At 40.0% G+C, this 22,722-nt stretch overlaps 1 protein-coding gene across 5 annotated transcripts in view; it reads right to left on the reverse strand.

Moving 5' to 3' along the window:
• TFDP2 (transcription factor Dp-2) overlaps positions 1 to 22,722 on the reverse strand; it is a 58,750-nt gene that overhangs the window by 12,642 nt on the left and 23,386 nt on the right. For 3 of the 5 annotated variants that reach the window (XM_088170789.1, XM_014877892.2, XM_088170790.1), the window contains 7 exons: positions 14,410 to 14,513; positions 11,454 to 11,575; positions 9,086 to 9,133; positions 7,855 to 8,017; positions 7,208 to 7,354; positions 5,043 to 5,111; positions 3,277 to 3,428 (listed from right to left, as the gene is read on the reverse strand). In XM_088170789.1, coding sequence (XP_088026915.1) covers positions 3,277 to 3,428; positions 5,043 to 5,111; positions 7,208 to 7,354; positions 7,855 to 8,017; positions 9,086 to 9,133; positions 11,454 to 11,575; positions 14,410 to 14,513 — 805 coding nt within the window. The remainder of the gene's footprint in view (positions 1 to 3,276; positions 3,429 to 5,042; positions 5,112 to 7,207; positions 7,355 to 7,854; positions 8,018 to 9,085; positions 9,134 to 11,453; positions 11,576 to 14,409; positions 14,514 to 22,722) is intronic. The other 2 variants (XM_014877893.2, XM_014877895.2) reach the window with 2 other exon arrangements.

Below are 22,722 nucleotides of genomic sequence, written 5' to 3' on the forward strand. Positions count from 1 at the left end.
GAAGCTCTACAGGTCTTGAGTTTGTACATAGAATTTTCAATTGGTAATCTAATGCTTTGTGCTGGGTGTAATTGCCAGTTATATGCAGCATTTCCTCTGTGGCTCATACCTCATTACTTGTAAAACCTATTGTTTATACACCTTTATTTATTTCAGCATAATCACATTAAGAGGGAAAATAAGATGTGTTGTTATAATTTTAACCGGTACAATTACATTGCTGCTGCCTAAACTGGCACAGCTTGGTGTCATACCAACCTACTACCACCAAGCTGTAATTACTGACTCATAACTGAATTCCAATCTATGGCACAGGATCAAAAGTTGCATTTATTGAGAGCTCTGCATTTCTTCTCCCATGTGCTGTGGCCAAATACTGCATGTTAGAAAGGAAGGTAACTTATTTTCCTTTCCCAGCAAGTTTCCAAACTGAAAAATTTACAGTCCAGTATTTCTCCAGTTTAGTTTCTAGCAGCCTGCAGTCACTGAGACAGAAAACCCCTACACTTCTACACTGCTATTAACAGCTATTTGAGGATTTCCTTTCAGGCACTTGACACAACCCCCTTCTGAACTTGCATAAACTTTTGGCATGAACAAAATCAAATATTACAATTTGCATAGACTGATACAAAAACATTCTTTTTGTCATCACCTGGTATCTTCTGTTAATGACACTCAATTTAATAAGCACCTGTGTGCAGCTGTTCTCTATGCATGCTCACTGTGTCACTGGTGATTTTTGAGACACCTGGGAATCCACTGTCCTCTCCTTTCCAGGCCAGAGCCCATCTGTTCTTCTGTCAAAGCCTTTCCATAGCCTCAGTCCTTGTTGCTGCCCTCCTGTGTCTCTCCTAGTTAAGCCATACTTTTTCCAAGAATATGAGTTTGTAGTATTCCAGATATAAAGCACTATATGCACCTAGTTTTACACTGCAGTCCTTACTGTTTTTTCTAGTAATTCCCAGTACGATTTCAGTTGTTATTGAGAAATCAACTTTTCTCAGAATGATCTATTGGGCTGCCATGTTATTATTCAGTACTACAAGCCAGGTCCAGAGGCTATTAATACTGTGTATACAAAATTTGGGTACACTTCCTGTCCCTTTCCCACGATAAGTACAAATTTGATCAACAGTGATTTTAATCTGGATTTTCTGCTGCTTTCTGTATCTACAGTGCTGTACAAAATCTTCTGCATTTCCCCTTAGAGATGTTCTGATTTTTCCAAGTTTCTGATGCATCTATTGTGTCTGAATGCTTGTTTAAAACAAGGTATTCTGGTTACTTTTTCTTTTTCCTAGGACCAACAGCATTTATACAGAAGTACCATATACACTAAATACATTTTTCCTGTTTAAATGGGACTTACTTATTCAGGTGCATCATCTTTAAAATTTGTTCTTAATTACTTCCTTTTCACCTGAAGACTTTGCTTTTCCTACTCCAACTTCAGAAATGCCATTCCCAGCATGCTGCTTGGCACCAATCTACCTTCTCAAACTCTAAACAGAATTTGTCCAATAACTTCTCTTTTTTTTAAATGTGTGAGACATGTCACTCTGTTTTGGCTGTTCTTGGACAGGAAAAAGCTCTGAGGACACAAACCTATTTTCCTTCTAATGCTAAATCACCCTTATAGGTACGACATTTCCAAGCAATTACTTTCCTTTAGAAGTTCATCTGTAAATACAGTTTTGAGTAGCTAATGCTGTGAGCTTAGCTCTTCATTAGACTTACTAACACCAGTACCTTGTATAAATGTTACTTGGCAAAGAAAGGAAAATGGAAGTGCTTTAAAAAGTGGCTTTCAATCTGGAATCAAGTGCAGAGCAAGCACTCAAGCTGACCAGTGATGTAGTCAGGCAGCACAAATACCTTCCACTAAACTACAGACTGAGAATTCTCCAAACCAAGTCCAACTGCCTTATTTATCAGATCAGTGTAACAGTGGTTAAAACAGAGCACTTTCTGGCACTGTTTACCTATTGCTGCTGCCACTGATTTGTTGCACAAATAATAACCACAGTGGAAAGCTGATTTAATTTGGGTTGCACACTTAATGACCTCCAGGTGACATACCACCAAAGTTGAGTTATATAAATTGAAGTATCAACAACTTCAATTTGGCATGCTCATTTTTAGTAGGAGTGTTGTCACACTGTTGGAGAGTGTAGAAGCATGATACACTGCTCTGGATCCCAAAATGCCAGATTAATTTCTGACAAATCAAAGCAGTATGAAATTGTTCAACTTTTTAACAATTCAAATCTAAATGTAGAGTCCTGTTTAAAAAAGCAGGAAGACCTCTACAGTGTGAGTACAGAATAAGGGTATAATTATGCTAAACCAAAAATAATCCTAAAATTCCCAACTTACTGAACTGCAGTGCTCATGAGAGAATTCCACAAGTTTTGCCACAGAAGATATTGAACTTCAGTCTAATTTTCTACAAAAAGTCAACTTTTTAATAGTATTGCTGTTTTGCATGCTGGTGCATGGGTTACTAGAGCCTGTCTGTTTTTGCTGTGTGACTGACTTGAAGTTCAGTACAGGATTTGCATACCACAGAGTGAAATCTGTAATCTACAGTATTAGAGCAAAGCCAGCTATTTTCAGCTAATAAACTGATTGTGAGCCGATTACCAGTTAATGTAACGGCACCTCAAACTTCAGCCATATTTTCACAGGATGAAGAGCATAAGCATCCACAATTATGTAACTGGAAGATTTTCAGATTAATGTGAATGCAACTGCAGCAGTTTGCTCATGAAGACAGTATTAAAAATTTCTGTCTTTTCCTTCAAAAAACTTTTTGCATTATAAAACACTTTCAAAGCTGTTATCATCACTTGGAGTATGCTACTTTTGTGTCACATGGATAACCTTGTGTTTCTGACTGTGTACATTTTTATGGCATACTAAGAGTAAGAATTCACATGGCTGCTTTAAAAGGTAGAGCTGTCCTAGTAAATAGTTTAATTCAATTATTTCTCCCGTGCAGGGAATGCTCTTTGAAATCAGTCAGCCTGAAGTGCCTTTTACAACAGTGAAAGTCAGCCTGTTTTAACTAGAGATTGTAAGGCGGTATTATTATTTACCACAGTTGCATTAAATATTTAAACAAAAAGCTAGAAACCCCCTGAAGCGACAGTTGCAAATGTAAATACAGTAATTACTTCTAGTAAACTAGAAAAATTTCCCTCAATTGTTTGAGGAAAAGTTACAGTCCACAAATAAAATAAAATTATAAAAATTAATTCCATAAAGACTCACTTATCACTTGATATGCTGCAGTCTATAATTGTTCTTTTGCTAGTGTTGACTATTAAGAAAGGCAGCTGTATTGTGGACGTGAACGATGGAGGGCCTTGATTTTGCTGTTCATTTTGCTGATTTCTTTGTACCAAGTTTTTAAATGCTATTTGCTGTAAAACAAAAGAAATAAAAAATGATCACTGACGATAAATGAGCAGACATCATTGTTTCCAGGAAATGAAACCTCATAGGTCTTATTTACCAACTCTCAATACCTTTAGTAATTTTTTGTCAAAAAGTTAGTTGTGGCCTTTCTCTTGGCACTAGTGAAGTTCACCAGCAGAAGTTAAACTCAATTTTTGCACACATATACTATTGACTCTGTCCCCCCCTTGCACTCCCTGCAGAAGAAACAAGAAAGGAGCAGTAAGTCTTGCTGGAGAATGCTTCCCCAATCCCTTTGAAAAGGCTCTGGAGTCAGAGGTCTTCTCTAGTCCTTTTTATGTGTAATTATCTCAGGGTAGGAGATAGTTACACTGAAACAAAAATTCCACTACTTCCTATATCTGTATTTTATTCTCTTGCCCTTCTCATCCATCACCTCTCTCTCAAAAGAATTAGTTTGGAAATTCTCCTCTGGAAGTTATTAAGCAGGTGCTGGGTTTCTTATATCTGACTACACATGTATGAGAATGTGTGGGTTTAGGATATGTTATTTGAGGGGATGGAAGTCAGTGTACTTACCCACCTGAGGCATTGCTTATTCCATTTAAGGCGAAAAATATGGATAGCCAGAATTCCAAAGGACTGGTAAACCCTTTGGCAATCCATACAATCAGGGCAATAATGACAGTTGTGGACAGTAAGAGAATCAACTCTGTCAATATTTCGACTAAAAGCTAAGAAGGCCTGAGTTGCCTTATTTTCACCAGTGTAATTTTATGTTACTGTTGGAGAAACTGCTGATGTACTGGGTCAGACACAGATAATCTCAATTGTACCCTAAGTAGAGAAAACAGCTTTTGGTGATGAACAGAGACAAAGCATCAGCTATTTGAAAGTTTCAGTGAATATAAAGTACATGAAAATTTTATCAGTGTAGTTGAAGCAGGAACAAATACACCCTTATTGCCTGTAATCTCAGAAAATTGTTTGATTACATTTAAATGACTAGAAGTCTGCACAGAATAAAATGCTAAGGAATGCTCGTAACTATATTTATAAAATGTTACTTTATAAACAAGATGCATTTGAAATGTATTTCAGCAATTAAAGCCAAAAAGTCATCTCAAAGGTGTGTGACAAAAAGTAAAGGTGTTGGATTTGCCAGCCTTCCACTCTTATGATCCAGTAATGTCTATATCCCCCAAAACGATTCTGCACATATTTCTACAAGTTTTGTTGTGAACTTCATAGATTAGGTCAAAGAGAAAATTTCAAGAATGACTCAGGGTAGCTCTGGGGGAACTTAGAATCAACAAAGGGGACTTGTGAGTTGTTCCCATTCCCACTGAGGTTGGTAAAGCTTCAGCAGAACACTTAGGAAAGCTTGTGTCACACAGATGGAGTGTGCTGGTTTACAGCAGGCAAAACTGAACCACAAAGTGTTGGCAAGAAGTTCCCCTACTAGAATCCAGAAAGGTCACAGGGCTCAAACTTTTCTCCTCAGTATGTCACAGCTGTTAGCTAAATCTAAAATTAAGAAAGAACTTCAGAAGGTCTAACATGCTGGATTTGCTCTTGATATTTTCATTTATGGGGAAAAAAACTGAAATCAAATATACCTGCAGTAGAAGTTCTTGCAGTTGGGCTCTCTTCTGTTTTATCCTTTCAATCCGCTTCTGTTTTTCTATCTTAAAAGATAAATGTAAATACATGAAGATACTCAGTTACCTTGTCCATTCCTTTGTGCCAAACCCAACTGGCTTTCTTCGTAAATGGGGGCAAATTGCATCGGCATAAGAGTTTCTCTGTTAAACAGGTCTGGCAGACTGGAATGTCTTTCTTTGTCAACAATTTTAACTCCAGTAAGGATTTAATTATTACAAGAGACTATTATGTCCCCCCCCATTCTGCCTCTTCTGTCTTGCACTGAGTGACATTTGGCACCAAATCAAACACTTGCTCAAGGGGATGTTTTGGGTTTTTTTTTCCCATTCTGCCCTCCACTCTTTTGGAATTGTGCATGTCCCACTGTTCTCCTAGCTGCAAGCTACTAGTCGTAAATATATGGAGGCTGGGCTTATGATCACCTCTGTCCTACCAGTGACCTCCACTTTTTGTTTGGGATCTGATTAAACTGACAGGACTGCAGCAACAAAAAGGGGTAAGAGGTAACATTTCCTACAGGAGCACAGCTCTTGCAGCAGTTTAGTTACTGATGTGGCCAAGCTGCTGTACCCAGGACACGCAGAGCTGGGACAGGGCAGCACTGACCCTGCAGGTACAGCCTATGCTGAAGAACTGGACAGCAATCATTGGGGCTGAAAGGGGTTTTTGCTCATCATCCTCTTGGTGCCAGCACTGCATCTCTGGCTCCCCAAAATACTAAACTCTTCAATTACCTTTTCATTCATGTGCTGAAACTAAATGATGTGGTCTTTTAAAACTTAGCTGGCCCAAACTCCTCTATCTTATTTACAAAGCTGCTTTGTGGCAGCTCCCTCCTCACACACTAATGTTTAAAATGCATTTTTTAAATGGCTTTCTATGCTGAGACTCTTCAAACCAGTAAGCAGTGCAGATATCATTCAGGCATGGTTTCTTTATAACAAGCTCCTTTGCACTGATTTTTGTATTGGTAATCTTATTAGGGATTTACGCTGTAAGAACAGTTGTCACTTTATACAGCTTTAAAAGCAAAATTAATTCTGATTTTCACACCATGAAAATGCAGCTTTGTTTTGCATTCTTTTCTATTATGTCAGAGGAAGCAACATTTTTTGAAAAATATGTCTGGCTTCCATTTTGTGCATGTGTAATTAGAGCCTGAAACAGTGAATTGCATATCATCATTGAAAATGAGACAATGAAATTAAATTTCCATATTTGTAGCAATAAATCTATACTGGAGACAATGCATTCACATTAATGCATGCAAAATGTAGATTTATCCAGAATTTAAAAAAACATCCTGGAGCATAATGATTGAACACATGCATTCTCCTTGCGTGGATGTATTTTTCAAGTTGCTGCAATGACCCTGCACAAGAACTGTTCTGTACTGGAGAGGCATCCACCCATCTTTTAAGATACCTAATGCCCAAGTGTCACAAACTGAGATGTATTTGTAGACGACCATTACAGCACGCTGCAGTAAATACAGTGACTTGTGCTTTTTATTTATAGCACATTTGGCCTCAAGGACAGGCAACATTTGTGCATATAAATTCTGGCATCCCTGCAAAAACACTGTAACTCTTAGCCTGCTGAAAATATAATGGAAATCTGCTGAAAAAATAATGGAAATAACTGATAAATAAAACTTCTTTTTGCTTTCTCTGGCAGTTCATAACTAGTATTTGACATTCCAGCAGGAATTATTTTTCAATTCAATTTCCTTTGAATTATATTTCCAAGTACAGACATTAATAGAGAATTGATCTAATTTTAAATGTAAACTATTTTGTGATCATAACTGAACTATAAATTCTTTTGACTTTCTTCTAGTTAATTCAAAGTACTACAGACTTTAAGATTAAAAATAATCCCTGATGTAATCAATGTCCATTTTTGAGCTTGGCTTTTTTAAAAAAATAAATGTAATGTATACTAAATGAAACTGAAGTAAGCACACACAAACATATTTTTTCAGTTTACTCCAATATCAGAATTTGCATTTTCATAGTGCACAAGCGTCAAAACCAATCAGCTTCAAATTGAGAAAGAAGAGCAACTCCATTATCACAACATGTGAACAAAACGGAATTTCCCATGTACCTCCCTTTACCTCTAGATTCTGACATTCCTGAGCTGAGTTTGTAGGAAGGCCAATCCATCGAATTTCCTTCTTCTCCTTTGAAATGATGTTCATTGCCATCAGGACATTGAGGGCATCATAAACTCTCCGTCTAATATTTTTCTGATCATAAGCCTGCTAAGAAAACAATACAACACTAATTAAAACAAAATAATTGAATTGAAAAAGGAAAAGCAATTGAACACATCCTCCATAGACATGGAGAAGACCAAATGCCAAAATGGCAGTTCTGGTCAGCGCAGTGTTAAACCACAATCCTTGGATACCACATGAGCATGCTTGGTTGCAAATGGAAGCTTCAGGCCTTCCTCTGCATCTCTGCAGGGAATTCCATCATGGTAAGTCTGGCACAGCTGAAAAGCCTGACAAGAACACATACACAAGAGTAGCCTTTTCTTAAACTTAGTTATTTTGGTGGTTTCCTCTACTTTATTTATAATTCAGAGGGAATTCAATTTTTCATCTTAATTCTCTATTTTTAGATTTCAAAGGGTAAGTCTTTCTATTTGAGAACTAGTTAAGCGAAGGAGAGTATGGACTGTAGCAGGACAGAATTCTATGATAAAACAGACAAATTTGTATATTGGTATAACACAATTCAACACCTATTTGCTTACTGAATCTGTTGCTAGGTGGCTGTTGGAATTTGTGAATTCTGATACGAGCTCATCAGCGACTTCGTTGTATGAAGTTGTTCCTTTACGTTGAACTTTTTCACAAACTTTCATCGAAAAATGCCTCAGACCCTTCCCATTTTTATCTCCTTTCTTGCTTCTCTTACTGAAAAGAGAAAAGTATTATTTTAATACATTGAATGTAACTGTCACACAGCAAAAGGTCTACCTTTTGCAACAGAAATCTGGACTATCTAAACTTTTGCATCAGTTTCTTGTTTTTTACAAGTTGACAAAAAAGTGCAAGCCCCTTCCCCTTCCTTCAAATGCCCAATTGACAGCATTTGAACACATGCTGCCAGGAAGATGCTTAAAATGGATTTGCAATTTGTCTCCACGTAGTCTCACAAAATAACAACCAAAAAAAGAGGAAAATCTCTCAGGGTGCTTATGTGTCTGGAAGCCACGCTTATGGGGACCTCTCATGTGTGTGCCTAAAACAGAAAGACTCAGACATCCCTATTTAAAATACAGCAAGACCAATAAACTTGGTCATTAGGGGAATTAAGGTGTGTCCATCATAGAATATATCCATATACATACATCATAGCATGTATATGTATATATACATCTATTCTATGTGTCCATCATAGAATAGACACAAGAATCTCTTTTGTAGAGTAAATACATATTCATTGGGTTTTAAGGTGCCAAATTAAGAACTGGCGAACTGTCAGGATCATTTCCCATTGCCCTTCTTCCAGAAAAGCAAGAGTTTAGGTAATGGTAATAGAAAAAACTAGGAGCAGTTGTTTTTATCACACAAACTAGATCTGGATGTGTAATTCAATAGAAGCCTTTAAAAAGTTCAGCTGTGTTGGTTTTGTTCTTTTTATTTTTTTTCCTTAGTCTCATGGTTTAATTTGACAATGTGTTCTAGGGAGAGCTGTTATTCTACAAAAAAAAGGGCTCCCGTCAGCAGTAAAAAGCTAAAGAAACTATTAAAGAAAACAAGGATGGTTTTCAAAATTGTGAATGTACTTAAAAACAAAACAAATATAGGTAAAAGAAACAAAAAGGAACACCAGCAGACTGAAAAAAACCCAATACAGCTTTGATGTGAAGGAGTGAAAACTGCTGAAAGCAGGAACTGGACAGCTGTCTTTCTGAAAGGCAAATCTGAAGTAAACCAGGTATGACTCTATACATAAAATACACGTTCAGTAACACTCACCTTTCTGAAAAATCTGACTCTATAATTTCTTGAGTCCGTTTTCGCTCCCTAAGACAAGACAATTCAAACTTAAGTTGAAAATAACATTTTATCTGTAGACCAACTAAAATCACTGTATATGGGGCCTAGCTGGTTCTAGTGTTTGCTCTTACATGTTTACTGAAAGGGAAAAATACAACACACAGAGCTAGATAAAATTTGAGGGAAGGTAGTTAGGACTTGAGGAGGAAGTAGTCGGAGCTCAGTGCCAGACAAATTCCATTCCCAATTTTAGCGTGTTTTGCCCATAGGAATTGAGGGAAGTCACTTCACCTGGAACTACAGGAAGTGCTGGTGTGAGCTAGCAGCAAGGCTAAAAAGGAGAAGCTGGTCTCCTTTGAAAATGCCTATTTAAAATTCCTCCACGTGAAAGAAAAATGTCTTTAAACAGTGCATAAGATATATCCTATATTTTCAAGCCAGTGAACATTCAGGAATCTTTAAATGAAACCCCAAGCTAAAACACTGGTCCTGTTAGAGCTGATGCATACAGAGCTGAAGACAGATTCTGCAGAAGCAGCTGCCATGAATTTTGAACAGCAGCAGCAGCAGTCTGCAATCACTGGCCATTCCTTATCATCCTGTTTATTCCCCACAGCAAGCACGAGCTGCTTTCCAGACCTGCCTTTTCCTGCTGCAGCGACCCAGGCAGTGGCCGAGAGCTGTGCTGAGCTGGGAAATGTCTCCCCGTGCTTTCCAAAGCAGGGCTCCCAGCACAGACTTACACAACTGCTGGGGAGGAAAGTGAGTAAAAATGATGGGTTTGAAAATCTGTGCTTGAAAGCCAGCACACTTTGGTTATGTGATCCAGAATGCACAACCAGGCCTCTCCCTGGGCAGCACCACGGGCATTTCTGTCCATGGTGCTTACCTGGGGGCTGAGCAGCCAGGACTGGGGGCTGCCCTGGGCACGGGCCTGGAGCCACAGTGGGGGAGAGCTGTGCCCTGCTCTGCACACCAGGCTGCCAGACCTGTGCCAACCCCTCCCAGTGAACGTGCTCCTCTCAGTTTGGAAAGAATTTGGAGTCTGTGGAGTAAACAATGGGTAAAGCAAGCAGTATCCTGAAGTGTCTTCAGCAAGGGCTCACTACCTCAGTTCAGGAACACCAAAGATCCTTCCTTAGCTCTGCTCCTCAAATGAAAGCATGGCCTATTGTGTGGACTTGTGCACGGATCACTATTGACTAGTCTGTCTGGAGTCATCTCGAGCCTTTTTATGGATGAAGCAAGAGATAAAACTCATTGAAAATCCTGTGTCTCTACTTGGACAGCACACAAACAGAAGGATGGTGCTTCTTGGTGGTGGTGGTTGATGCAGTGCCACGAGGCTGCTCTGGGAATCCCCACCACTGGATGGCACTTTGGAAAGCGAGGCGTGTTGATTCTTTGGTTTAGCAAGCTGTGACCACACAGTAGAGTTTTCCCCTCTTCTGGGTGCTGAAAGAATGTCTGCCTTACCTCCACATTTCACAAAATTTGCAGAATGAAAGTAATCTTTGACAACTCCGTTCTCCAATAAAATCAGAACTGGGTCTGCAGTTTATTGACTCTCTGGGGGGGAATACAGTAATTGGGAAGTACAACTTATGACAGACCTTGCTTACAGAGTAAAATGGAGAAAGTCAAGGTACAGACGCTGTACTCTCATTTCTGTTCTTTCCTAGATGCTCCATCTCCCACCTCTGTTGTTGAAAAGGTAATACTGACATTCATCACTGATTGCAAAAATTAATCTAGATGCAGAAATACATTACTTTTTCAGAGGCTCAGCAGTACTGATATTAAAACAAAATGCCAAGAAACACTGTAAAGACCAGATTAATTCAGAAGAGATAAAGTCATGTTTGGCTGGAGCACCTCAGAACCCTTGAAACCTGCTGTTAATATAGAATAGTAATAAAAATACCTCAGAGATTATATACAAAGTTTCCTATTAGAGTTTATTCTTAAACGCCTGTTGAAGAATTTTTGACAGTCTCTCCCCCTGTAGGCACCTGCTGCTGTGCTCAATAGCAGTGCTACATGAATATACCATGAACTTATGGAAAAAACAAAGGCTTCTTTTAACAGGAGTCATTGTGACTCTCCATTTTCACAGATACTGTCAGAAACCACAATTAAAGCAGACAGTGAAGTGACTGGTGCTTGTAATTTGTGTTCATATGCTCCAAACATCAGAAGTGCCTCCCAATCTGAAAAGCACATGCCATACTCCATTTAGTTGTGCAAGAACTAGAATCTGTAAGTCAGCATATAGATCCAACTGTATAAATAATGGAAAAGATCAGAACAGATGCTCAGACATGTTTAAATGAGACAAAAGCCTTACCCTGGGACCCAGCCGGAAGCTTCTGTTATGTGTGTCTGTGTGACCATCGTTGGAGCTGGGTTATATGGACTCCCAATCAGAACACTCCCTGAACTGGTCAGTCTTTGTGGTGTGCTTATGATCTGTAAAATTTAGCAATAAAAAACACAGCTCTCTTAAGAAAACAGGGGTTACTACAGCCCAAAATTCATACTAAGCATTGCACTAAGAAAAGTAATAATAATTCTGTACCAGAAGCAGTCATAATATATACAAGAGATGGCATCAGAAGATCTTTATACAGCAAAGCCATTACAGCACCGCTAAGTTTCCTGTTAATTGTACCATATTATTGTATTATTCATATGGACAAGAACCAGACAAATGATTCCAAGGAATTCCTAGCCATGGCAGATAGGATCTGCACCTATAGACGTCCAATTGTTTTTTCATGACTATATCTAACCAACTTCTTGATCAATGTAATCAATACAGCCTTCTTTCTTTCCAGTGGATTTGTCTCTTGTAATTGTCTATACAAAAGACAATGTGAGCTGCAGGCAAAGCATTCCCTGTAGTTTCTAGCATTCACAAGATCTCAAGGCACCCTGGCAACTAACTGTACCTACAGAATTCAATGTGAAGTCTTTACAGTATAGACAGAATTTACATTTACGCAAACCTGGTGAAATTGTAGGTACACTGGTTAACACCAACCCACCCAGTCTCGACTTTTAAATCACATCCAAGTTAATTTTCCAAAGTAGGTCACCAGAATAATTTAAATAATATTTTAAAATGAAACAGTATTGATTAGCTAATCTTTAAAATAAAACAAACTTAATTATTTTTATTTCATTATGGTAAGATGCATATCAAAGCTTACTGGACAGTGCTTTTTACTCTTATACCTTATGTAATTTTTTAAAACTTTGTTTTACCTTACTCCATTCATTTATGACATTTTGAGTAGTGACTGTACTAAGCTTTGTAGTTTCCTTTACTATTTAACTTATCCGACCCCTGTGTAAGCATCCCAAGGTACTCTGATAACTAACTGTTGCAAATATATACTGTAAGTATACAGCAAATATATAGGTACTGCAAGTGTATATATATATATGCATATACATACAAACTACAGATAAGTATACAGCACTCGTTTGGAATCCATCATTATTCTTTTTCGACAAGTAGAAAAATGGTATGTGAAGAATTCCCCATTTCCTTAGCTCATTGAGCATTACTTCACATCTCCCCTGGCACCACATTAAGACTATATACATGTCTTTTTTGTCTTAAAGACATAAATTTATCTCACTTATTGTTTGCAAATGTACAGCTTGACAGAACCAAGGGAAAACAGAATTTTAGAGAAACCAAAACACAGGTACAGGTTGTGTATTTATTTCCTGGTTGACACTGGTGAACCAAAGGTGCCTGGCTTTACCTATCGAGGGCAGGCACAAGGAGAGGTGTCACTTCTGTCACCTGCCGGCTGCGGCAGGAAGGTGTCAAGGGCTGATTTGTGTTTTGGAGCTCGGTGACAGGAGCGCGGCCGCGGCCGGCAGGTGCCAATGGCCCGGGGCGAGTGACGGCCCGGCCCGCGCCGCCATCTAGCGGCACCCGGCCGCTCCTGCAGCCGCACCGAGACACGGAGCCACGGCCCCGGCCCACGGCACAGCCCCGCGGCTGGAACCCACAGCGGGTAAATAAGGCCTCAATTAATTAATTAATCAAGCAGGGTGTTGCTGACACAGACAGATGCTGAGGGAGCGCTAACATTGCTACGACTGAGAGCTCGTGAGCATTCACTTTTAAACAGCCTGGCACAACACAGCTGTATGCTGGGTGTCTTAGAAAGCCTATGTTAATGGCTATCTATTAAGAAAATGTTTTCTGATATAGCTCTATCCTTGCAAAGCAGCAGAATAAAAAATAAACAGAAAAAGAGAAAAACTGTGCGTCTCACATCACACAGTAGCTTTTGCAACTTCTACCTGCTATAGAAGCTAAACTGCAAGCAGGGCTCATTGAAACCAAAAGCAGGGCTTGAGAAGCCAGTCACAGGAGTAGGACCCGCATGAAGTGAGTGCGCTCCCTGCTGTGGGCTATTTATTGCACTGCCAGGACACATCCTCGGTGTCAGAACGGTTCCAGTGCAGGGGCACAGGGCACAGGCTGCAGCGAGACATGGGCACTGCAGTGCTGAGCTGGCAGCCCCTGGCCAGGGCTGCGGGCAGAGCTCTGCGAGCAGGGAGGGCCACGGGGGTGGCTGTGGTGTGTGTGCCCCTCTGCCCAGCGGGACAAACGCCCCGAAGAGCAAAAGACACTGCTCATGTGAAAAAGGCCCAACATCATTTTTATAAAACACATCAAATTGTTCTGTACTCAGGCTAAGTGCTTGGCAAGGAGGTACCAGGTTACTAGAACCGTTTGGAGTATTGCCTATCTAGCTCTCTGGCCACTAGAAAATCTAAATTTTTTCTCAAAACTACATCCAAAATCCCTGGAACATCAATATACTTATACAGTTGTCATGGACAGGAAAAGAGAGTTTTAAGAAGAGTAGTTTCAACAAGTTTAGAAATTTTACAAACACATCAAAGACACTCTCTGACAATGCTGGAGATTTACTGGTGAGAACATGACGTAAAACATTCAAAGAGGATCAAAAATGAGGGATTTTTCTTAATACACTTTTGAGTAATAGTTGAAATGTCAGCTGGTAAAGCTGTTTCAATTTCCACTTAAAGCCAGGAAGTTAGGTACCCCCTAAGGGCACATCCAAGTTGCTGGGAGTGGCAGTCCTGGCATGCCAGGCCTGCTGTGCCCTCAGGTCACCACCCTCCCATCCAGGTGGGGCACTTTGTGGCTGAGGCAGGAGGCAGCAAGTTCCTCGCCTGTTCCTCTCTTACACCACCAGGAAGTCACAGCCAGTTACACAAGCCGGCATTACTGGGGTTGCAAAACTTACCATTTGGGGTCCAACATTCACATTGATTGGTCCCAACGTTTTTGGCAATATCTTAGTCGGAGAGTTGGTGCTGGAAACTGGCAATGCGATTACTGAAATATTACCTAAAAAGAGTGGGAGAGTTTGAAATTACTTCCTTAGTAACCTGTGAAAAACACTTCGCAAATTCTCACACCACTCTAACACTTGGGAATCACAAGGGCACTTCACAAAACTCCACCTTCACTCTTTTACTTTGAAAACTGCATGTATTTTATTTCCAGAGAAAAATTATTCTTGCTTTAGACAAAGAGCACATAGCCTGACATTTCTCAGCATTAGAGGAATGAGAATACTTCTTCACGAGAATACTTCTAAAAGAAGCCAACATACAAAATCCAACTTATCATCATAATCATGTGTACAAAATATGCATCCATAAATAAACCTTCAAAGCCTTGACCATTCCTCATCTGACTGTCCCAGAGTGTTTCAGAGTCATTGCTGATGTAAGCCAACCACAGCCTGCCACTGTATGGACTAAGTGATGCCTTTACAATTCACCTAAAGTCACAGAGCAGGCAGCTGGATGTCACAATAAAGTCTCCCATGCCATCTCCAACACAGCATGTTCTCATCCCAAGATGTTTATCATCTTTGTAATCCCAAATTGCTTATGGATCAAAGTCATCCTGTCTTCCACAGAGAAGGGCAGCTCTGTGCTGACAGCCCCAAAATACTGCTGCTCCTCCTCTATCCCAAATTGCATCTTGTATCTCGATTATTTGGAATTAATGTTTAAATCAAAACTGTTGCAGGAGCACTGCTGTTGTGCACAAGCCTCTCAGAGCCCTGAGCACATTGGCTTACCCACAGACACTGTGGTGGCAGCAGCTCCTTTCTCTGTGACAGCTTCAAAGCAGGAGAGCTGGGAACTGATCAAACCCTGGCCACGTTCCTACACAGCCTGATCCAGCGTGGGGAACGATGGGTCTGAGGCACAACCAAATATGAGGAAGAGCTGCCACTGCCTGGCAGTCCAGAGTCAGCCTGGGTCTAGCTGGGGTCATGAGGACAAGGATTGGTTCCTGGAGAGCTACTAATGTTCTCTGGCACTGCAGACAGCAGCTGAAGGCATCTGAGGTGACAGGTCCCTTCAGAGCAGCACAAGCACCAGCCCTCCTCCCCCAGGAGCCAGCCAACACTCGGCTTAGCCCACATGGCCCAAGCTGACTCAGTGGTGTTACTCATCCCTGTTCCCCTGTCTTTTCTCACATCAGCTGTTCACTGCCCAAGTTTCTTTTCTCACTTGGTCTCTTTCTTTACACTTTATTTTAGTATATCTGTGTTTTCCGTGAGGTTACTGAAAAATTATAAATTCAACAAAATAACTTCTCTGCAACAGGAAGCAGAATCAACACAACTGAGAGAAAAAAAGATCTTCTGTAGTTACAGCACTAACGTGGGAAAGATGTAGATTTATGCAGTCCCACTTTCATAAGAAATATTCAACAAATATATGAGAAATAAAAACAAATTTAGACTAGGATGCTCTAATGTTCTGTGTAGATTCTTTTGGCATCTGGAGTAATACTACTACTTAATATTAATTTTCCAAAACGCAAATCTGTATGTAAAAACATCTTCAGAAGCAGCTTACATCTCTGCTCAATAAAATTAATAAATTATTTGGTCATGTAAGTCACCTAGAAAAACAAATATCAATCTCCCACATTTGTAAACTCACCCCCCCAGTAAATCTTTGCTCTGTTATGAAACATCTTCTGTGAGGTAGTGCCAGAGAGCACAAGACAGTAATTCATGATTTACATACACTATGTTCCCATGCTGAGCTCAAAATAGTTTTCTCATTTGACAGTTTTACTTTTGCTAGAGGATTTTGCCTAGGATTTCCCAAGCTGTGCCAGCATATTCCGTCAAAACCTAGTCTCTCCCTTATTCCAGGCTGTCGCCATCAATGATGTGTCACTTCCCAGTACTGCTGAAGTTTTCCTCTTTTCTGTTGCAACTTTTGACCCCATTATCTCCAAGATCAGCTCTCATACTATTTCTCCTTGTCCCTTTTCTTACCAGGGAAAAGAAATAAATGACTTTCTCTGGTGCTGACAGCATTAAGGTCACATGGCCAAGTGCAGTAAAATTGTGAAATGCCGGTTTTGGCTCCCAGCTCTTTTACCACAGGGCTACACCACAGAGTTGTCTCCAGCTGCCCTTCCCAGGCTGCAAGAGGCACTGGGCTGTCGTGTTTGTCTCTGCCACAGTGGCCATGTGGGGCCCCCAGCACTGCACAATGAGCACAGCAGCACAGCCAAAGCACACGGCCACCCAGCGCATCCAGCACGGGGCACACAGCCCACTCAGACTGGGATCCACGGGACCCACCCGTGATGGCTTGGAACATTTCTGTGGATGCACTTCCCTCACACACAAGCAGACCCATGGCCAAAGCCACACAAATCCACCAGATTTACTGAGCAGATTACTGAGCAGCCCTGGAAAAGCCACTAATAAACCACTAAACAGCAGCTACTGCTGCCCTGTGCCTTCATTTGCAAGGCTCCCTGGATAAAGGAACATGGGCACCATTGGGGTAACTTCAGCAAATACAAGGGCCATTCAAATGACTTGATCTTGATTTTAAAAAGGCATTTGCTTACACATGGTGTGTGCTTAAATGCCTTTTTGGCTAGAGTTACTGTCAATAAAAAAGATTTTCATCTTCTAATCCCCACACAAATCCCTCATTTGGCAGCAGTATTGTCAAAACAATCTTAGGAGTTGACCAAGTTTTCAAATAAAAGTTTCCCTGCCCTTGTTCTTACTTTTAATTTTCACTACTGGCAAATATAAATACATGAATGTGTAGATTTTTAAATACAAATAGGATGAAAAAGAACCAGTTTGTTTTTATGAGTGAGGTACTTCTTAACCACAGTGGCCAAAAAGAATGAACAAACAAATTTTTCACAGTAAGAGGTGTTTGTCAGCAGTTGAAGAAATAGTAAACAGAAAGTTTCATCAATTACAAATAAAATATTCCTCGCTACCATTTTCTTTTTTTCCAAACAGCATCATGGTCCAGATGCTCATTAACCTCAATTGCTTCAAATATTATTATTATATCATTATATTATTATATTTAGGAGGAAGTAGATGTAACAAAACATTCAACAGATTTCTGTATTCAACTGCAAGCAGAAATATCATCAAAGTAACTATATATACTATCACAAAGCAACTGCAAAGACTTTAAACATTACCAAATTCTAAATAAATGCCAACTCTTAATAACACCCATCATTTGGGGACAAAAAAGATTACACTGATTTATGTCCTGGGGCACAAGAGCAGTGAGTACAGTGATAAGCTGAACACAATGAGACCCATCAGCCTTGAGTCACGGTAATCTCACTGCATGGATGGAAAAGGTCAGCACAGATGGATCAAACTGGAATGATTTGTATGATAATACTCAATTCTTATATAATGTTTCTCAGCAGTACTTTCAAGGCACAAAAGAGGTCAGCGTCATTATTCCCATTTACCTATGGAAAACCAAGCACATGGGAAAGAAACCCACTTAAAACTCTCACAGGGAGGCTTTAACTGCAATACACAGAAAGCCATCCCAGACTGAGCCAGTGGATATATGTATGTTTCTCTAAGAACAAAAGCACTTTGCTTCTACATACATTTTTTCCATCCTTCAGTCACCACTATTGTTGCTTCTCAGGGAGAGAAAGTAGTGTTGATGTAATTTCATATTTTAAAAAAACATAATCACTACATAATTATTATTCTTCCTGGCACTTGCACAATAATTTTACTGGTGCACAAAAAGAAAAATTCCGTTTAAATGATCTTCAGCTTCAAGCAGTCACAGATAAAGTTATTCATGTTTATGTACATGTATGTTGGCTCACATGCACACACTAAGCAGCTCACCAAACTCAGTTTAAATCATTATGTGTCACCCTAAATAGCTTACTTTCACATAAACAACATGCACTCCTATACAAATACAAACCTAAAGAGATTTTAGTGATTTTTTTCCTGTATAACTAAATCTGTTAGATCTGCAGCTTAGTTGCAAAGATAACCAGAAACAATGTCAACTGGAGAATCTATAGAATCTGTCACAGCCAGTTTGAAGGAGACCATGGCTGATGGGGAGCACAGCCCAACCAGCTGGAGCTATACACAAAGCATACATCAACAAAAAATGCCATTGAATTTTCAGACAAAACACCAGAGAAACCAGGTAATTTGGATTTCATATTCAGAGCTCTAAACAAATGCCCACTCTTTAAAAGTGTCTCAATGAACAGCCATTTTTAATAATACAGCCTACAGCTTGAAGATGGATGGCAAAAACCCCAGCTCAGAGCTGTGAGGTATCAGCAGCCCATTAGGACATTTTGCAACAACATATGTGATGTGTCCTCAGGGTCCTCTATTACACTAAGATATTTACTTATCTCCAAGATCAGTATTATAGAAGCATATAGAAAAATGGAATTGTTATCATGTTATTAGTACACAAGTATTTTCTTCGTACATTTCTTCATTTGTGCATTGCACAAAATTACTGGGCTACAAACCTAACTTTAAAAATTCCATAGAGATGAAATCAAAGAGATGTGTAGAAAAGAAAAAATAAAATGGGGCAGATAGCTTTTCAACGTACTTCAGGCTTACACTGAACCGTACAATTTCAGTCTTTTACTGAATTTCAATTTGAGACAAATCTACAGGAGTTAACAGCTGTATGAATCAGAAAATACCAGGCACAGGCCTATGGATAATTGCTTCTGATGTCTTGGTCATTTTAGCAGATCTCTTCAAGCATACAATGAAATACTTCTATTACAGCAGCCCTGTGCATTAAGTTTTTAGAACACCAGCCCTGTCAGGACTTAGTAGAAGATAGGTACAGTGTAATAGAAACATGCATTGAAACGAAATTCATTGTGGAGTTGTATTAGAAGTGAAGATTCCCACCCAAAACAAGCTCTCTATAACTATGACATGACTAATGGCTCCTCCCTCATGGAGCCTGTTGCAGGATTGGTGCTCTGTGAGCTGGACTCCCTTTTCCCTCCACAGCAGTAAACAGAGAACAAGTAAACTCATAGGAACTGGGAATACAGTAACAAAGGACAGCAGGATTCCTCAAAACCATTGTGTGAGTCTACATGAGACGTTTTAAGATAAGAATCCTGTACCTGTGGCCCCAGCAGCAGCAGAAGTGCCCAGTCCCACTCGCCCGTGGCAGCCTGTCCTCCCCGGGCACGCACGCCGGTATCCCGGGATTTCCCTGGGCACTTTCAGCCCCAGTCCCACTCTATGCACGGCAGTGCCTGCAAACTGAAGGGGCTGATGGCGACTCATCGACCACTAACGTGAGCTTTCAAGTGATACCCAATTGCAAATCTTGATTTTATCACAGGGTTTCACACCCAGGCGACTCCAACAGACCAGGGAGCCTCGGGACTCTCTAGGCTGGCACGGAGCGCTGGCAGCTGCACACATCCCTGCACATGAACACAGGGCAGGGGGTGGCTCTCAGGGACAAGTGGTGACACAGACACATCCTCTGCTTGGAATCACCGGAAAAACGGTTTGATTTTCCACTGTTGTAAGAGATGCGAACAGGATTACAAAACTTCAAGCACATAACTTAGTGACTGGGAGTATCTACCAAAGAGATTAACTTTTAAATCCTCACCTGCAACTTTTTATCATGAACTCTACAGGCTGAATTCATCACAGCTTGCAGCAATTACCCCAAACCAGAAGCAGAGCTGCCACTATCCAGCTCATTTACAAACCTAACTACACCTGCTAAAGGACCAACTTGAACTATTTTATTGAATCATTTTAACAGAATGGGCCAACTCCACAAGCATATTTTGCCACTTAAACCAGGATTTTGCCTGAATGATGGATGCAGTTTCTTAGTTCCTATCAGCCTTACTGGACATCAAAGTTCTGTTGACACTCAGGAACACACCAGTCTTGTTAGCATGAATCCTCCTAGGAGTATCTCCCAAAAGGGACAATCCATGATAGAAAACTAGGAGAATACCTGACACATACATACAGATCTATCCCCGAGGCTACAAACACCCATCCATGTTCTCCAAAACTTGAGAGGAAGCATCTCTTTTCCATTCAGCAACCCAAGAATATTAATTTATTAACACTGAGAATAAGAGCCATTTTTTCTGTCTGGGAAAAATCAAAATGCAGGTCTCCTAAAGGAATAATTTCAATCACTAGTAATTTCAGGTAAGGAAATGAAGTACAGCCAGCCCAGCCTGTCACAGCTGAACATTTTTGATTGCAACAATAAGAATCTACTATGTCAAAAACCAACTGAAAAGGACTTTCAGAAAGGAGATATCCTGACTGTGCTGCGTGGGCTACTGAAATGTTTTACCCAATGGTGATCCTTGCACAAGCAGTCCCTGGCCTTAGGTGAGTACCATGGCCATCAGTCAAAAGCCATCTGCATGTGGCATTCCCTCTAAGATCCAATGAGCATTCATTTCAAGCAGAAGGAACAAGCTCCAAACGGAGGGGCTTTCAGCCAAAAGAGCCTGTTACCTATGAGATAAAGGCAACACATGTAGGGAAGTGAATTGTCTGTTGAACTACAACTGTTCACTAAACAAAGCATTTGAGATAATGCTATGCTGAGCACTGTGAAATTTCTTCTAGGCACATGTAGGGAAAAAATCTGGCTCCCTTCAGAATTAGGCAGCTAGCCTTTTTATGAGGATTACACATTTGGATACATATGTTTTGATTCTGCAATCATCACATTTAAAGCATCAAATTCCTTAGTCAATTTGCATTGCATTTAGATACACTGGGTATTCAAAATGTTTTTTTCCCCTAGACATCATCTACACAAGGGATAAAAACATAAATGCTGAAAGTATTCTAAAAAGCCTGAATGAAAAAAAAGCTGCAGCAAGAAGATGACAATATTCACTAACAGACACAGGAAACAAGCTATAATAAGAAAACTGAACTCCTAAATCAACCAACCAACCCGTCAGCCTAGTTCAGTAGTAGTATTAATTCAGTAGTAGTAGTAACATTAGTTACTAGTTAGTAGTAGTTACATTAGTAGTAACATTAATTCAGATTTAAAAATCAGCAAAAGTGACACAGCAGTAGTCTAAGATTACAGATCAGACTGCAATACCTAAGCAGTCTGTATCAACTTCTCCTGTAGTGAAATACAGCAGGAAAACACCCAGAGGCTGTGCATGGACCCTGAAGGTAAAGGACACTAAAGGTAATGGTGGGAAAGACAAACGGAGCCTGATCAAACAAAGACTGCAACAGCAGCAACAGAGTAACTCCCTCAGATGGTTCAGGGGAAAAACATGGAGAAAGGAGATTTTGAAAACTAAGCCTGTGAATGGAAGAAAAGTAGAGAAATCCATTTTGAAGTGCAAGGGTCATGTGATCAGCTACTTTGATTAGGCATTTTTAGTGAGACAAAGACAGTGGTTGTGTTGGGGAAACTTTCTATCTCGTGGTGGTAAAGCCGTGGAGGGAGGCTGCAGTATCTGTGTGAGTACAGACACAGCATCAGCTGACTTGGTGTCTCAAGACATGCTCATGCAGTCTGAAACAGCACCCTCAAATAGCCAGGCTGCTGCCACCGAGCAAAGGGACAGGGCAGTGGCTCACGTAGAGCAGAACAGCATTTTTCAAAATTAGATCCCGTAAACCCAGAATTTCACAACAGATTTCATAGAAAAATAAAAGATCAGAGTTCATTAATAAAAATGAAGACATTTTGCAAATAATTTTCTGTGTGCTCAAGGTTCAGCACGGAATCTGAAATGTTCCATTAAAGCAATACTGTTTGGGCTACAGGCAAATAAATATACACCACAATTTTCTCTCCAGAAAGAAAAGAAAAATGTAACTTTATTTTAAACAAAAATTTTTAGTCCTTGAGATCTGATGGTTTCAAGAAGGTCTTCATTAGAGCAAATGGCCTCTCTCCTTTGTTCTTGAACGTATCATAAATCCATCATGCTTCAGTCTAAGAATGCTATGAAAGCACATTATAAATAGGCTCAGATATGTAGCAATAAATTGCCTTTATTTTTACTATAGCAAATTATTTAATTTAAATAATGTATATTAAAAAAACTCCAACAAACTGCCTTTACTAGGAAGATCACAAAGCCCTGTTAAGTGACAGTGGATCTGAATGCCTGTTTGAAGTTTTTCCCCCCTCCTTAATTTACAGAGTTCAACAGTAGATACACCAAAAGAAGTAAG

This window comes from Sturnus vulgaris, chromosome 10 (assembly GCF_052056855.1).
Source record: "Sturnus vulgaris isolate bStuVul1 chromosome 10, bStuVul1.hap1, whole genome shotgun sequence".
Classification (NCBI taxonomy): Eukaryota; Metazoa; Chordata; class Aves; order Passeriformes; family Sturnidae; genus Sturnus; species Sturnus vulgaris.